Source organism: Notamacropus eugenii, chromosome 3 (genome assembly GCF_028372415.1).
Source record: "Notamacropus eugenii isolate mMacEug1 chromosome 3, mMacEug1.pri_v2, whole genome shotgun sequence".
Lineage (NCBI taxonomy): Eukaryota > Metazoa > Chordata > Mammalia > Diprotodontia > Macropodidae > Notamacropus > Notamacropus eugenii.
The window spans coordinates 85173685-85191867 of record NC_092874.1 but is presented as its reverse complement, the minus strand read 5'-3'; the positions used below and the strand labels follow the sequence as shown (position 1 = coordinate 85191867).

Sequence of the window (18183 nt, the reverse complement as noted above, 5' to 3'; positions counted from 1 at the left end):
AGTAACATACCTGAATTATGCCTGAGAGCCTTTCAAAGGTGAAATTCAAAGACATAAAAACCAAATATGCAAGCAACTGACAAAAAATTTCCTTTGCTGATACAATACAGAAATATATGTAAACTGAATAATGAGTATTAACTTTCAGATACAAGTAGCACCACAAAAACGCTCACAACTGTTGTCCATAATTACAGAACTTCCTTTTCTGGTTAGTGACTTACAGGTTTGCCACAAATAATCACCATTCAAAGCTTGGGGCTGATGAACAACAACAGAACTAGACTGGTTACATTTTTCTCATCAGGAAGGGGTGTGTTCTCTGGAAAGGTTACAAATGCTTGCTGCATGAAAGGGCTTGCACTTTCTGTGCACATTTCACTGCTTCAGGTTAGTGAAGACACTCCAAATAGGTGACATGACCTCTTAAATTCCTTATTTTACACCAACCCCTCTGAAATTCCAGACAGTACAATGTAATTTGTGCCCAACGCCTTTAAGCAATCATTCTGGCAATCAGTGATTTTAAATTATAAAATGTGGCAAAGGCCTGAATGGTAGAGTAACTTGAAAAGCAAACTGAAACCAATGGATCATCTTTTGATGACATGTTCAAATGTTGGGTTTTTGTTTGTTAAAATCTAAATATATGTGTGTATATTTGTTATATACACACAAATACACATACGTGCAGAGGTATGTGTGAGTATTTATAGCTGAAAAGCTGTTTTCTTAAATTGTCAGGTCAAAGGTAATAATGATGATGACAACAATACTTGATACTTAGCATTTTGTAATTTATAAAGCACTTTGCTCACCAATAATCCCGGGAGGTAAGCGGTTCAAGTATAATTTTCCCTATTTAGCATATGAGGATATTCATGTTCAAAGACTTAGTGATTTGCTCAAGGTAACAAAGCCAGCAGTAGCCAGGCCTCAAACTTGGACCACTGAAACCCATTAAGGACCTGGTGATGAAAAAACATCAAGAGATTTCTTAAAAAAAAGGGGGGGAGGGGAATGTAGGGCTCAGAGACCTTCTGAAACCATTACAATTCTAGCAAACTTGGAGCTAAGTAGGTCAGCAGAGATGATTCCCTCTATCTCCTAACTCTCACCCCTTGCCTCTCACTTTACAGATGAGGAAACTGAAGTCCCAAATGATGGACTGGCTTGCCCAACACCACACATGCAGCATGTAGCAGAACTTGAATTCTAACCTAGGGCTACTGACAATTCTAGTGCCCTTTCTCCTTATGTACGCCACTGCATCCTCAAGTCACTTATATTCTTACACAGCTGTTATGATGCAACCTCCTTTTTCAGAAGATTATATGAAAAAGATCCCTTTCTTCAACATTATTTGCAAAATATAGATGCTTAACAACTAATCTCTAAAAATGAAATGTATTAAACTATTAATAAATTAGCTATTAAGTCACATTATTTAACGCTTACTTTAGTCCAGGAATATCCAGAAGATTAGTTAGTCCCGTCCAATTTATTTCCAGAAGCTGTTAAAAAGACAAGAAAGAAAAAACAGTTACTTAGGCTCTCCTACAAAAGAAAGAGGTTAATTAATAAGATTTAAACATGCATTCTTCTCATTTTACATGTTATTCATTTTTAAATTTAATGGAAAATAAATAATTACAAAATTCACAATAGCATGGTCAACATCCAGTTGTGTGTGTGTATCTCTCTCACACACACACACACACACACACACACACACACACACCTCTTAGATTTGTGCTTCTACTAAATATGTCTTCACTGTAAGTCAGAAGTACATGAGCTGAAATTTACCTTACTACTGTGTAATATATTTGAAATACACCCTATCTAGTAAGCAGGAAAGAGCTTTCTTAGGAGGGGAAGATTCAATTAGTATTTTATAGACAAAACTTCTTAGAATTATAAAATAATAAAACTGGAAGGGATCTGAGAAACTACCTAAAACAGGAGTGGAGAACCTGAGGCCTTGAGGCTATATGTGGCCCTCTAGGTCCTCAAGTGCAGCCCTTTGACTGAATCAAATCCTTTTATTAAAGGGACTAATATATGTAATACCAAAATAAAAGTGTTTTGGGGATAGGAAAAAGTACAACCAAAGAAAAGCTTTCATCATAAAAACTTAGAAAAAATATTAATAGGACAAATGTAATAGTACATGCCAGCATTACAGGGAAAGCTGTTTTTGCCAAAATGAAATAAAGATTCAACTGAATGAGTCTAATCTCTATGCCTCCGCGCACTTTGATGGACCTCATGGAGTTAAAGGGAACACTAAAAGCAGTAAGTTCCCATTCCCACTCACTTCTTAAGTTCTGACAAGTAACTTAAATTTCAGTTTTCCATGTTAGCAGGAAGCCAGTGGAATCTTTCATAGGGCTAAGAAAAGGGACATTTTCACTGCTGCTTAAAGAGCCTACTACCATACTCCTTGAAATGGTTGTTTCCAAAATTTTCCACTCTCAAGTTACCAAACCTAAATGTGCGCTCCTCAGTCTCACTCAGAACTCCTCACTCCCTGACCCTACTGAGAAGGATGAGCTCCCTCAAGTTCTCCCCTTTTCCTCTTCCATATACCTTCTACACAAATCTCTTTATGTCCATGGGCCTTTCCTTTATCCTGTCTCAAGAATTACTATGTCTAACTATCAATTATTCTCTTATTCTCATATATCCACTCATTCTTTAAAATCTTTTCATCTCAGCCCTAAGGAAAAAAAAAAAACAAAAACCTCCCTGAAGCATGCTGACTTCCACAGTAACAAGATCAAAGAATTCTAGAGCTGGAAGGAGCCATCTAGTATAATGCTCTCCCTTGGACAAAGGAAACTGAAATGCAGAGAGGTTAATGACTTGCCCAAGGCCATAAAGCCTGGGCTGGCAGGACTGGGATGAGACCCCAGGTTTCCTGATATCTCATGTTCTTTCCACTACACCATATTGCCTCTTATTTTTTTTTTTAACATAAACAAGTTCTTTTTATTTGCCCTTTTCTCAAAATGTACACAGAAAGCAAAGTTACCATTTAATTAGAGCTTCACTTCTGCCAAGTATTATCTTTTTCTAGAAAGTTTTCAAGAAGTTCATGAGTCTTTAAACATGAGATTTCAATATTAATCACTTCATCAGAATCCATTACTTTTCTTCTGTTTTCTTCTTTTCTTCTTGCTGAGTTTTTCAAAAAATGTCTTTCAGTTCTTGCTCTGATACCTTTCCACTCATTTGTCCATATCTTGCCATCTGTATGAGGTAGTTCTCTCCTGCCCTAGCCTTTTCAGACTTTACAAAGCTAAATTACTTAACCTGACCTATGTGGACTCATCCAGAACTTGAGCTAGAATACTGTTTCTCATCTCTGCTTCCTTGTGTTTTGACTCCTGCTGTGCTGGATGACCAGAAGGGTCCCCATGTTTTGCCTACAGTTTGGCCAGTCTTTATTTCCACAGGACCTCCAGGTCTTCATCTATCATGGCTGGTTTAGTAGGGTGGAAGAAAAGCTGTCTAGATAGCACCAGAAACCAAAGCCTCTTGACTCTGCTTCTTTTTCAATCTTTTTTAGTTTTTCATTTTTGATTTTGCTGACAAATTCATCAAAACAGTAATCTACGTTTAATACCTACTAATTCCTCAATTCCTTGCCAGCCAGGCTTCTTCCTTTGCATTTCCATCTACTACTTCTACTGAATCTGTATCTTGGAGTCAAAAGCAGAGTAGAAGGAAGAAGTACAGTAATCTCCATTTCTCAAAAGAAGAAAATTTCTTCCAAAAAAGATCTAGAATACACACCAGACTGAATACTTATGAGGAAATTGGGGGAAAAAAATCAAAGTGAGTCATTTTTCCAGGCCAGGTAGGCAGAGTGAGAAAGAAAGAGAAGTCTGCAGACACTGGGGGTGGAGTCTGGCCAGAAGCCAAGCATGGAACCCCCCACTGTGGGGAGATGGACACTAAGGAAAGAGAAGGTCCTAGATCCAGAACAAGGACCTTAAATTTGCATATGGTGCAAGAACAGGTATTTGGCAGCTCTACTCACTTTCAAGTCACAGATGGAAGGTGGACTAAGGAGGGGGCAATGGTGTTGCAGGATGAAGTGTGGTCATACACCTAAGCTGCTGTTAATCAAGAAAGGTTCAAGTTCAGAAACATGTAGCAATTGTATGGCTTTCACTCCCAAAAGCAGAACAGGGACTCATTTTCAGCCTCTAACCTAGTCTTAAGTAGAATAATCAGAGCAGAAATCCCAAACTAAAGGGGAACCTGAAGTTCTGCCACTCAGATTTTTCAGAGCATTTCACTGGTTGAAAGCAACTAAGTTCAGAAGCAATCTCCTAAAAGGCAAGTCCAAAAGCCCCCTGCTCAGACCTAAAACCAGGATAAGAATTCACCAGGCATCCCCCTAAAAGAAACCAAAATGAGAGCAAAGAAAAAATATTGCCATTAGTCAGAAAGGAGTTCAAGTACCAAGAAGCAACAGTCAAGGTTACTCAAGATTTAGCAGTCACCAATTTAAAGGAGCAGAGAGTTTGGAGCATGATATTTCAGAAACAAAGGATATAGACGTATAACCAAGAATTTACTGAGCAAAACTGAATACAATCCTATGTGGGGTGAAAAACAAAGTTCTGATGAAACAGAGGACTTCTGAGCGTTCCTGATGAAAGACTAGAACTGCACAGAAACTCTGAAGTGCAACCAGAGGAGTAAAAAGAAATATAAAAAGGTAAACAAAATGAACAATCATAAGGGACTAAAAAAGGCTAAACTGTTTATATTCTAACCCTAATTTAGTCTAAGAGACAAAAAAGGGAGGGGAAGGTGAGGGAAGATGATCTGAAATGGTCCACTGAGCCAGTAGAAGTTTATATAAACAAGGAAGAAGGTGTAGGGGAAGCCACTGACATCTGAATGTCACTCTTATTTGAATTGGTCAAAGGAGGGAAGAATTCACACACATAGCTAGGTGGAGAAATGCATTTCATTTAACAGGAAAACAGGGAATGGTCAGGAGTTTGTACTTTGTTTTCCTAATAGCAAGTTACTGAAGGATCCTGAGTAGAGGAGTTCTGTGATAATAAAAGGAAAAGCAATCTGGTAGTGTGAATGATGAATTGGAGGGGAGATAATCAGAAACTGGATAGGAAGCTAACAAGAAAGTGAAGAGGGTCTAGAGTAAGTTGTTAGCTTTGAGAAAGAAAGAAGGAGAAAATGTAAAAAATATTGCAGAAGCAGATCTAGCAATTCAGTGAAAGGGAAGAGTCAACTAGAGAGTATTAAACTTTAAATTAAATTACATGTTCTATCTGTTGGAAGAAATAAATAAAACTGCTCAAATTTTAATATTTATCAGAACTGAAAGAATAAAATGATTCTGTGTCAGATTATGAAAATCAATCGTCTGTCCAAATTTTAGGGTAGAAAAACAAAATTCTACTTGACACTATAAAAATAAAGATGATAAATACATAACTTTTGGTTTATAATGGGTTTTTTTTAAATGAAGTCTACAGGGAGAGGAAAGGGAAGGTTGGGTCTCCCTAGGTTGCCCAAGTTGGAAATGCAGTGGCCACTTACAGCCCAATAATTCCAAGGTTCAGGCAAAGAAGTTTTGACGCACTTGAGTTTTTCTGACTTAGACTAGTTCAGCCCTCCCCAAGCAGCCTGGTGATCCTTTGCTGCCCAGGGCTTTACCATATTTGTGCAGTAGAGTGAACTTCCAACAGATGTTAGCCTTATTTGCATCTCAGAAATCTGGAACTCAAGGGTTTCTTGAGATTTAGTAATCCCTATAGCAAAGATTACAGACACATGCCACAACAAACAGCTACAAGTCACACTTAAACCTAGAATTACTTAAAAACAAAATAAATTTTTCAGTAGGGCTTATTTCAAGCAAAACTACTTTTCATTATTTTATATAATATATATAATATATAACAATTAACAAAAACTATTTTCACAGATATTTGGAATGTTAGACTTAAAATATATACCAAAATTTGATTTTCTATATTCAGAGGAAAATAAACATAATTTTTTTAAGGCAAAGAGGTAAAATTGAAGTCTATTTCCTTACTGGTATAATTCGATAACAAAATGTTTATCCCTAGTATGTTCAAGATGAAAACCATTATTTTCAGACCTAAAATTATTCATTCCAAGGAAGTTTAGTAGATCTGTTTCTGTACTATGCTGCGTAGTTCAGGCTCTTGACACCTTTTCTTCTTTCTAAATGGATTCTAGATGCATTTCCTTAAATCAATTTTATAAAATATTGGCATAATGCACCCAAACTGCTCTTGGTTGTACAAACTCATATAAGCTTTGTATTTCAATAACAGAAAAGAAATAAAACTCATATGAAAAAGAGAAGCATTCCAAAAAGGTTCAAGCTTGATCTGTTGACCTAAAAATGTCCATACACACCAGTGTGACAGACAGTGTTCAAAGTCAGTTAAAGAAAACTGAAAAATGATTGAGTTTTATCCCCTATTGCATGGAGTTGAAGGCAGAGTTCTTTTTTAAAATAAAAAAAATATATACATTTGAATTCATGATTCTAACACAACATTAAAAGGAGGAATAACTGAGTCATGAAGCAGAAACAACAAAAGCAAATTAGCACAGACAAGTTCAGTCAGTTGACCTAAACATCATTAAGATAATCACTCAGACTGGGAAATCTCAAGTTCTAGATGTGTCCATCATCCAGGAAGTTTTCTAAGAAACATTTTTTACAGTAATAAAAAAATAAACATGTTCTTAAAGTTCCCCAGAACATCAAAGTGTGACTCACTTAAAAAGATATCACTTTCTATGCCAAACTATCCAAAGCTGCTGAGAATTCACATATAAATTTTTTTTAAATGTGTATTCGTTAAACACAGAAAAACCAACACTGAAGAGATTCTTGAACAAATCATGTTATATTCAGATGCCTCAAGAATTCAATAAAATTAAAATGCGAAAATCTTTTTTACTATTACTTTAAGCATATTAAAAACTTTTATACATTTTCTGACAAAAATCAAAAAACTTTCAGACTTCTACAACAGAAATAGTCAATCAAGTGAAAAATAAACAAATCAATTAATGCTTCCTTCCACTAAAGTCTGAATTTCTGACATTCAATGTGCTAACCAAAGTCAAACTCCTTACATCCCTTCACCCACCCTACAGCTATCCTCACCTCAAAACAAACTTGCTATAATCTTTTATTACCACTAATAAACACATATGTACATAATACAAGTTAATGCTATATGGGATAACTTATATGGAGGCCTAAATCAAGGACACTTCCACATTAAGGATGAAATTTTTTTATTAAATGTTTACCTTCCACTTCAGAAGTTTTAAAGTACAGTAAATAAGCTTCAGTCAAAGTACTTTAAAAAAAAATTTTAAGACTATTTTCTCACATACTCTGCTTCTTTTGCGGTTGAGGAAGCTGAGACCTAGGGAAGTTAAGTGATTTGTTCAAGATCACAGGGAATGTCAGAGCCAGAGACTATAAGTAATGTCCTCTAGTTCTGGGGTTTGTGCTCTTTTCAGTTCTGCTACTAATCAGCTGGGTGTTACCTCGGATAAGTTACTGCCCTGGTCTGGGATTCAGTATTCTCATTTGTAAAATGACAGGCTGGGACTAGATGATTTCTTTTAAATTTATTTTAAAATGTTTATTACAAACTTCATAAGCATTACTAAACATGAACACATTATATATTATAAAAGATATAAAATAGTGTAAATATCTATTACTCACAGATTTTTTAAAAAGGGTATGTTAAATTCAACTTGGTATTTGCTCTATTTGTCTCTGTACCTTTCTGAACTTCCTTCAGTTCTTTTGTGTATAAAATATTTTTAATGCTTAAAATATTCTATCAATGCTCTTTGCTGTCTTATTTTTAAACTGCTGCTATTATTACTGATATATTATGTATGTAGCTTTCCTAATGATGAATCTACTCTGTGTTCCTGCGTTCTAGTTGTAGTTTATAACATTTTTTACTGACACTGAAGCTTATTTACAGATATTTCATTAGATATTTTTCCTATCAATATTCATGAGAGCTATTAGTATACATCAAGGACACACCTTTTTTGCAGGAAGCCTATGGATCCCTTTCTCACAAGTGTTTTTAAAAGCATAAAATTAAACCCACAGGTTTACAAAGTAAACCAAATACAATGAAATACAGCTATCAAAATATTTTTTAAAACCAGCTTCACAGACTCTAGATTGAAAAATGTCGGTCTACAGTTTCTTTTCCTGCTCTATCTTTCGAGTTTAGCAATCAGGCTCATATTTAACTGAAAGAAAGTTTGGTGTAAAATGTCTTCTTTTTCTTTCGGTGCAATAATTTATGCAATATTTGAACTGTTCTTTGAATAAATAAATCAACTTGGGAGGGGCCTCAGGACCCTCAGCATCGTTGTTTCAAAGAGAAACAGTTACTGTTGATATTCACTCTAAGCCAGGAGGGTCCAAAAAACAGCTTGGGCAGGGACCCGTTGTTCAATCTATGGCCTTCAGAGTGCACTGGGTATGAGGGGAAGGGAGGGAAGGGAAGGGGAAGGGAGAGGAGGAAGAAAGGAAGGGTAAAGGACAAGAAAGGAAAAGGGAAAGGAAAGGAAAGGAAAGGAAAGGAAAGGAAAGGAAAGGAAAGGAAAGGAAAGGAAAGGAAAGGAAAGGAAAGGAAAGGAAAGGAAAGGAAAGGAAAGGAAAGGAAAGGAAAGGAAGGAAGGAAGGAAGGAAGGAAGGAAGGAAGGAAGGAAGGAAGGAAGGAAAAAAGAAAGAAAGAAAGAAAGAAAGAGAGAGAGAGAAAGACCTAGCCAGTAAATAAATCCCAAATCAAGTGAGCAGCTTCTGGCCATCGAAATTTATCTTCTTTTGGAAAGGCGAAGGAAGGAGAGAGGCTGCTTGAAATATTTTATCTTTGAAGACCTGGATTTTGGCACCCAATTACAATTACATCTTTCTCGAGCTCATCTTATCCTATTATCATATTACCCTCTGGTTGTAAAAGATGCACAGCTTTCTTTTTTTCAGTTCTTGAAAATAGTACCAATGTTTTTTACTCAGTTTTATTTTGTTTGTTTAAGGGACTTGGATGATTCTTAAATTCTCGCGTCTTAACTTTCTTTGAAAGTAGATAAGTTACATTTTTTTCCCCTATATTCCCTAACCCCACCTGTTTCCCCAGCCTTTTGGTTCTGTTTTGTTCTAATATTCCTTGCTGTCTATTATAGTCATTTATTTCTGAAAACTCTATTCTGTATTTTAGGAAATCTATTTCTTAGGCAAAGTTTTCTACCTTGTATTCTTCGTTATTCCACTTCCAATTTTTATTCTAGAATTCTTGTTTAAATTTTGATTTATTTTAAAATCTTCCATTTCATTTTTTCTAGGCATTCTTTTCCTTCCTCTATAAACCATTAAAAATTTTTCTGAATTTTAAAAACACCAAATAAAACAAGCATTTTCATATACAAAAAACCAAAAGGATTGTATATGAAGCTGTAAATCTAGGAGCAATATTGCTAGGTCAAAGAGTATGAACAGTTTTATAGTCCTTTGGATATATAGTTCCAAACTGCCCTCCATTTAGTTGGATCAGTTCAAAACACCAAAAGTGCTTTAGTGTCCCAATTTTACCATATTTAAGCCAACATTTGTCATTTTCTTCTTCTTTCATATTAGCCAATCTGATAGGTGTGAGGTGGTACCTCAAATTTGTATTAATTTGCTTTTCTCTAATCATTTAGGGCATTTTAAAAAATTACTATAGATAGCTTTGATTTTTTTCTGAAAATTGCTTTTCACATCCTTTGAACATTTATCAATTAGGAAATGACTTTCATTCTTATAAATTAGATTCAGTTCTCTAAAGAACTGAGAAATGAGGCCTTTATCAGAGAAATTTGCTGTAAAAACTTTTATCACAGTTATGATTACTGTGCATTTTCCTTCTATCCTATTTTTTCCCACTTATCCTTCTCTCTCCTTTCACCCTGTCCCTCCCTCAAAAGTGTTTTGTTTCCGACCACTGCCTCCCCCAATCTGCCTTCCCTTCTATCAGTCTCTTGCTTCTCTTTTACCCTTCCCCTCTTACTTGCCTGAAGGGTAAGAGAGATTTCTATATCCAAATGAGTCTGTATGTTATTCCTTCTTTAAGTCAATTCCAATGAGAATAAGGTTCAAGTGTTGTCTGCCACCCTGTGATCTTTCCCTCCACTGTAAATTACCTCTTTTATGTGAGATAATTTACCCCATTCTACATCTCTCTCCCCGCTTGGCCCACTGCATCCTTCTTTTTTATCTCTTAATTTTATGTTTTAAGATATCCCATCATAGTCAACTCATGCCCTTGCTCTCTGTATATGTATACTCTTTCTGACTGCTCTAATATTGATAAAGTTCCTAGAAGTTACAAGCATCATCTTTCCATGGAGGAATGTAAACAGCTTAACATTATTTAATCTCTTATTATTTTTTTTCCTGTTTACCTTTTCATGATTCTCTTGAATCTCGTTTTAGAAAGTCAAATTTTCTATTTACCTCTGGTCTTTTCATCGGGAATGCTTAAAAGTCCTCTATTTCACTGAATTTCCATGTATTCCTCTGAAGTATTATATTTAATTTTGCTGGGTAGGTGACTCAGTTATAATCCTAGCACCTCTGCCCTCCAGAATATCATATTTCAAGTCTTTCAATCCTTTAATGTAGTACTAGCTAAATCTTGTGATATAGTGACTATGGCTCCAGAATATTTGAATTGTTCCTTTCTGGCTGCTTTGCAATATTTTTTCCTTGATCTGAAAACTCTGGAATTTGGCTATCTCACTTTGAGATCTCTTTTAGGAGTGGATTCTTTCCATTTCTATTTTATCCTCTTGTTCTAGGTTATCAGGGCAGTTTTCCTTGATAATTTCTTGAAATATGTCTGGGCTCTTTTTTGATCATGGCTTTCAAGTAATTCAATAATTTTTAAAATATTTCTCCTCAATCTATTTTGCAGATCAATTGTTTTTCCAATAAGATCTTTCCTATTGTCATCTATTTTTCATTCTTTTGGTTTTCTTTTCTTGTTTCTAGATGTCTCATAAAGTCATTAACTTCTACTTGCTCAATTCTAATTTCCAAGGAATTGTTTTCTTCAGTGAGCTTTTGTGCCTTTTTCCATTTGGCCAACACTGCTTTTTAAAATCCTTCTCTGCAATGAGTTTTTGTATATCTTTTTCCAATTGGTCAATTCTGCTTTTTAAGGAGCTCTTCTCTTCACCTTTTTCTATTTTGCCAATTCTGCTTTTTAAGATATTATTTTCTTCAGTATTTTTTGTGCCTCTTTTACCAAGCTGTTGACTTTTTTCATAATTTTCTTGTATCACTCCAATTTCTTTTCCCAATTTTTTGTCTACCCCTCTTATTTGATTTTTAAAATTTTTTTTGAGCTCTTCCAGGAATTTTTTTTTGGTCTTGAATCCAATTCACTTTTTCTCCTTTAGACTTTGGATATAGCCATTTTGCCTTTTCTGTCTTCTGAATTTGTGTTTTGATCTTTCCTTTCACCATAGTAACTTTCTATGGTCAAGTTCTTTTTGTTGTTGTTGTTTGCTCATTTTTTCAGGTCTATTTCTTTACTTTTAACTTTATGTTAAAGTGGACTTTCTCCCCAGCTTAGGGGGAGCACTGTCCCAAGTTTTTTGTTTTGCTGTTTTCAGAGAGTTTTGCGGATCTGTAATACAGTTTTTAGTTCTTCAAATGTGGTATGATCTAAGGGGAGGTGTAGTCACTGCTTTCTTGGTCTGTACTCTAGTCTTTGAGCCAACACAAACTTTCTTTCCTTCCCTGGAACTGTGACCAGGGTCCCCAGTCCCCTGAGGCTATACATACTAGTGCTCTTCCTCACCTTGAGACTTCAACCCTAAACTACCTATGGGTAACATGATACAGTCCTTCTTCACCCAGTGCCAACAAAGGATCCTCTGTAATATCCTTCTGACCAGTTGTCCAAACCCTTTACCATCTGTGGACTAAAAGTTCCATGGTTCCAAGGTCCACTTCTGGCCTGCCCAGTCCTGGCCCATGCTGGACTGCACTCCACTTTCACCCTAGTGAAACAGACCTTTCCTGCGGACCTTCTGAGTTGTCATAGAATGGAAAATTATTTCACCTCATCCTTTTGCTGACTCTGCCACTCCAGAATTCATTTTGAGATTTGATTTTAAAATTGTTTAAAGGGGAATTTGGGAGAACTCAGGCAAGTCCCTCCTTTTACTCCATCATCTTGCCTCTGCCCCTCTTTCAGGCACTCTTGTCATCCTTATGGTCAAATGATTTTTTTCCTTCTATAGCTCTGTCACATTTGAAGAAATGCTCTTCATTAGCATTAACTTTTAGGTTTTTATTCATCCATAATACACCCTCACTCTTTTCAGTATTTCTTCCGCTTATTCATATTTTCCCAAGTACTTCTCCTTTTTCAAGTTTCAAAGGCTTTAGGATTCTTTACAAGAACTTGCACTACATTGCCTTGGTATAGTTTTTCCCAATTTACTCTGGAACCTGATCATCTTATTGTGCAGCCCCCCTGGCTTGATAGAGGAGTTTTTTTCTTATTTTCTTTGGCTAGTGTGCTTGTGTGGGAGAAGTGGGCTCCTCAATATCCTCTGAGTCACCATCATAACTAGAAACATGAGATGAGGGAGTAAGAAGCAGTCCAGGTGAGGGCAGAGAGGAACACAGATAAAGCAGCTCAATCATTTCTGTAGTGTGGCCTATGGTGCCAAAGTGATAATGAAGTCCTTTCCATTTTCAAGGACCAATAGTTTACTTCTATCTTCTCATAAGCCACCTGGAAATCATGTTTCAGAAGACTTCACTCTTTCAACTCAAGACTGCAGAGTCCTGCTGATTTATGGAGACCTCACATCACCCATAATATGAAGGCCTGGCTCCAACTAGGCTTCATTCTGTGTCCTTGGTGATTCTTCTTCCCTCTACCAGTTTTAGATTCATAATTAAATCAATTCTGCCACTGTTCCTGGAAAGGTATTTCAACCTATTCCCTTGTTCTTTACTCACAGCCTGAGTGACTTCTAAACCAGACCTGGATACACTTTCTCTATATCTACTGTCTCCCTCTATTAGAATATTTGGTCTGTGAGACGACAGGGTATCTTTGGTTTTACATTCGTAATCCCAGTGCATAGCACAATGTTTGGCATACAGCGAAGTGCTTAATAAACTTTTTTCCCCATTTATTCATTCATTTGACTTTACTTATAAAGGAATCAGAACAAAGAAAAGAGGTAGCAGTCCTGTTCCTCCTGAATTCAGAAGCAAAAATTATAAAATCAAACACAACACTTCAAATTTGGATTTACCTTTTGTAAAATGAAAGCAAAGGCATTTAAATTCCAAGTTTTTTTGTGGCAACATATCCTACTTCTTAAAAGTGAGATCCTGTCAAAAGCTGCCAGGAAGATCACTTCTCAGTTATTCTCCCTCAGTGTTGTGTAGCAGAAAGTCTAGTTAGTAGCAAGTCACAATGGAAGCAGACTAACACTTGTTCTCCTATTTGCTGTGGGACCTGACATGTCACTTCACCACAATGAATTCTCACTTCTGTACCCCCTAAAACCTGGATGATAACACATCTATGATCTGCCTCACAAGACTCACCTGATCAAGTAAATTTTAATTAAGTACCTACTACAGAAAGCAATGTACTAGAAATTAGGTATATGAAGAAAAAAATGATACAGGTTACTATTCAAAAAGAATACTGTGTATTTGGTACAATAAACAAAAGTAAGTATGATACATTGTAGGGAATGTCGGGTAAGTCCTTGGAGCAATAACTTTCTTAGCTGAGTATGGAAGAGTGATCAAAAAACCTAAGAACATTTCACACCTAATTTCATACTGCCTCTGTTTTAAAAACTCCACAAAGAAAACCCACTGCCTCTAAATGGAACCCACCCCATTTTTGGATAGCTTATGATTATTGTGAAATTTTTCACTACATCAAACCTGATTTCAAGAGAGTGAGAAGTGAATTAGTAGTGAGTAAATGGAGGCCACAAGTATAGACCATGTATTCTAAATACTAGCTTAGTAGTGAAAAGGAGAAATATGGTATGATAGTTTGACTAATGTTAATGTTCAAAGACATAAAATATATAAAGAATTTTCTAGATGAAAAGCCAGCATGTTAAGAATAAGATATGATTATTACAATAGTGGTTAAGCAAATCCTTGCTGAATGATTAAAGAGAGAGTAATAACAATAACTTGCATTTACATAAAACTTTAAGTTTTGTACCTCCCCTGAAGTCCTTCTCCAATACCTCACTATGGTATGGAGGTGATGCTAAGGTCCTGACAGCTCTACCAGTGAAATATAAACTGACAAGTCCTACACCAAGCTGGAAACATTTTAAGGATGTCTTGATAATGTATGCTTGCTGTCTGAATACCAGCCTACATTGGTTCAAAGGGATTCATCACTAGGAGAGCTGTGAGATGATGAACTATTCAGTTTCAGCAATGATCAAGGGCAGTTTGAAAGAGCAGAGATTTACATCAGTTGAAGGTTTATGCAAATAACAAAATTACAGATTGAAAATGAAGTTAAGGTTTATAAAGCATGCTCCTCACAATCATTTTATGACCTTATTAGCATTAAGTATTTTTTACACACAATAAAACAGATTATTTAAAATTATATAAATTAACCTGAGGGTTACACCTGGAAGTAAATGTCACAGGCCATGTTTGAGTCCTAGTCTCCTTTTTCTAACTCCAGCATTCTCTTCATTATACTATATTCCCTCTCTTTTTAGAAGAATATTAATATTAACTAATCATAAGATATGAATACAAAAACATTTTAAGAAAAGGTTATTTGAATTGTCTTTATGCCCCAGTAATTACACTTTTAAGAGTACTTTACTATTCATTTTCACTGACAACTCAAATTTCCAAAGCAGTGTAACACCGGGAATAAAAGCATTATTTTTATTTTATAGATAAAGAGGGGTAATATGGTACAGGACAAAAAGCACTGAGGTATTTGGAGTCAGAAAACCAGGATTCAAATCCTGGCTTTATCACATCCTTGGGTGACCTTGGACATGCTATAACCTCTGCAACCCATTTTTTTACCTGAAATGAGAGGGCTGGACTAAATGATGGCTAATGCCCTTTCCAACTCTAAGTATAGGATTCTGCAGTTTCCTAGAAGACTGAGGCTAACAGAGGTGAAATGACTTGCTCCTGGGTCACAGCATGAGTGCAGGATCAGAAGCCCAGGATTCTGGTTCCATATTGCACTAGGATGCCTTGCAAATGTATGGCATGGGGCTATATTGTGCTAGCACTGACAAAAGGAGTTCATAAAACAAAAAATGGTTAAGAATCCCTGCAATAGAAGATTTAGAGAAATGATCATTGTTACCATCACCATGAAAAAGCAGTTGTTCTCAGATTAGGGTTCTAGGCACTATAAAATAAACACCTTTATTTCTGAAGATACTACATCCTGCTCAGATTTCAAGTGAAGTAGGCACAGGAAGATGAAGCTCAAGGGTTGATATCACATAGCGAATCACAGAAATGGATGGACTTTTCTGGAAACTGATGTAATAATATTTGTAATAAAACCATTCTAGAGATAGCTATCTACCTGAATATTCTTAGCAGTTTTTATTTAACACATTTTCAATATGGCTCTGAGATCTGAAAAGTACTGCAAAACATTATTCTAAGAGTTCACGGCCTGCATTTGAGGTCATGTGCACGAATTACAAACAAAGTGCCCTGTGAATGGGCCAGACTATGGTCAGAGAAAGGGGAGAACCGTGTGGGCTGGAGCAGTAGTAGGCTGAAAAGGCAGAGTGAAATGTGAGTTGGAGAAAAATAGGCAGCACTTTGACTTTTACAGGGAAGACACTCCAAGCTGAGGGAAGACACTCCAAGCTGAGGGAAGAGGTTATGTAAAAGGCATCAACCAAGGTGGGAGGTTTTTGAGCAGTGGAGGGACATGATAAAATCTATGTTTTAGGAAAAAGCTCTTGAAAGGCAACTAAAATTAGGATGCCTATTCCCACACAAAGAACAAGCCTCAGAGCAACTGAAGCCAATGCAACTGCATGAGTAAGACTTCTATTTTGGGAAGCTGTAGAGTCAGTGAGACTTGCATTTCTGAAAGCCATGAACTCATTCCACAAAAACTGTTATGCTTCGCTTGGAAAAGCCACATCTTATGATGCAAAATGTTAGGTTTGTCGCTACAAACAATTCCAGAGCTGTAATGAAACACTGGAAATTGGACTACGAAGCATTCCACTGAGATTTTTCTCTTTTCTACTCTACCATAATTTTTATCTGATTAATTATATGCTTCCATAAATCTGAATGAAGTTCTTTGATGAGTGACAATTCATTAAAGATACTTTCTTAATTACTATACACTTTAAAATGTGTGTCACATTGTGACTCCCATAATTAAAGACACTGGATTCAGTCACTCTGGAAATAATAGTCCAGATTTAACATAATTTAGCATATAAAAATGAAACTATGAAGTTTCTGAATTGAAATTTAAATATACTATAATATCTACACATGGAAGTAATAATGAAAAATCTCTAGAAAGAATGCTGGATTTTAAGTCAGGAATACCTAGGTTCATATCTTATAATTAGAAGGGGAAGAAAAAAGTAATCCTTGGTCTCAAAAATCTCAAATTCTGAGAAAGGAAGACAATACATAGAGGAAGTTTTAACTTCAAGGCATATGGAAGGGCACAAGGGTATTAGTATGTAATAGCAAAGCAGATAGTAATTCATCTTTAATGCCATTTCCTAGGGGCAGCTAGGTGGCGCAGTGGATAGAGTACTATCCAAAGTCAGGAAAACTCATCTTCCAAATCTGGTCTCACTTACTAGCTGTGTGACCCTGGGCAAGTCACTTAACCCTGTTTGTCTCAGTTTTCTCATCCGTAAAATGAGTTGAAAAAGGAAGTGGCAAACCACTCAAGTATCCTTGCCAAGAAAATGCCAAATGAGGTCATGAAGGGACAGACATGACTGAAAAGGACTGAACATCATAAATATCACATCCATTGAACATTCTGAAAGTGTCAAGGACTTGGGTGGTGAGAATCATCTCTTTTGGGTCTTCAGTAGCTGTGGCTGTCAAAGAATGCAGGGTTGTAGAACCTGAACAGGTAGGTTCCAGGTTACATCTCCTTGAATGTTACTCCTCTGAATGATGGCCATGAGGACTTGGCTAGATGTGATGTTGGTCATCTCTGCTACACCTACAGTTCTTAGGTGCAGAGTCCTAGATTTCCTCTACCGAGGTCTCAGGGGAGAAGTGGTCTAGGTGGTTGTGAGTGGTTGACCCATCCGGTACATAATGTCCCATCTTTCCCTCAAGATGCATTGCTATATCCTATGCATGGAAGATACTTTGCTAGAAGAGAGCTTTTAAGGTTGTGTTATTAAGTTCTTTGTAGAGTCTGTCTATCTCCTCATCTACAAAAGATAATGGCACATAAGCTGCAGTTATTTTTCTGGTGATCATCTTACAAATACCCTTGGGATGACTATGCTTATCTATATGGCCTGCCAAGATTTCTTTAGATTAGTTTTGTCTTCCACTGCTTCTATTTGTTTTATGAGAAAATGTTGCTCATAATCATCTGCCATTCTTTGTCTCCTTAAGAGTTTACAGATTAACTATGAATGACCTCACTATTTTCTCAGCAATACAATGATCCAAGGCAATGCCAAAGGACTCATGATGAAAAATGCTATCCACACCCAGAGAAAGAAATGATGGAGCCTGAATGCAGATAGAAACATATTATTTTTCACTTTATTTTTTCATGAGTTTTTTTAGGCTGCTTTCACAACATGACTAATATGAAATTATGTTTTGCATAATTTCACAAACTGTTTACCATCTTAGGAAGGGGGAATGGGAGAGAATTTGAAACTAAAGATTTTTTAAAATGAATGTTAAAAATTGTCTTTACATGAAACTGGGGAAAAGATTTTTAAAAGATTTTACATACTAATTTATATTCTAATCCACTGCTGCTTGTGGCAGTCACTTCTCTGCCTAACAAGTAAGTCAAATATTTGCTGACACCT

At 36.1% G+C, this 18183-nt stretch overlaps 1 protein-coding gene and 1 pseudogene across 2 annotated transcripts in view; both read right to left on the bottom strand.

Annotated features, from left to right (window-relative positions):
* The window catches only part of ESYT2 (extended synaptotagmin 2), a 107012-nt gene that overhangs the window by 27645 nt on the left and 61184 nt on the right, over window positions 1-18183 (bottom strand). For both annotated transcript variants that reach the window (XM_072652075.1, XM_072652076.1), the window contains exon 7: window positions 1459-1514. In XM_072652075.1, the coding sequence (XP_072508176.1) occupies window positions 1459-1514 (56 nt within the window). The remainder of the gene's footprint in view (window positions 1-1458; window positions 1515-18183) is intronic.
* Window positions 2955-3575, bottom strand: LOC140532930 (programmed cell death protein 5 pseudogene; annotated as a pseudogene).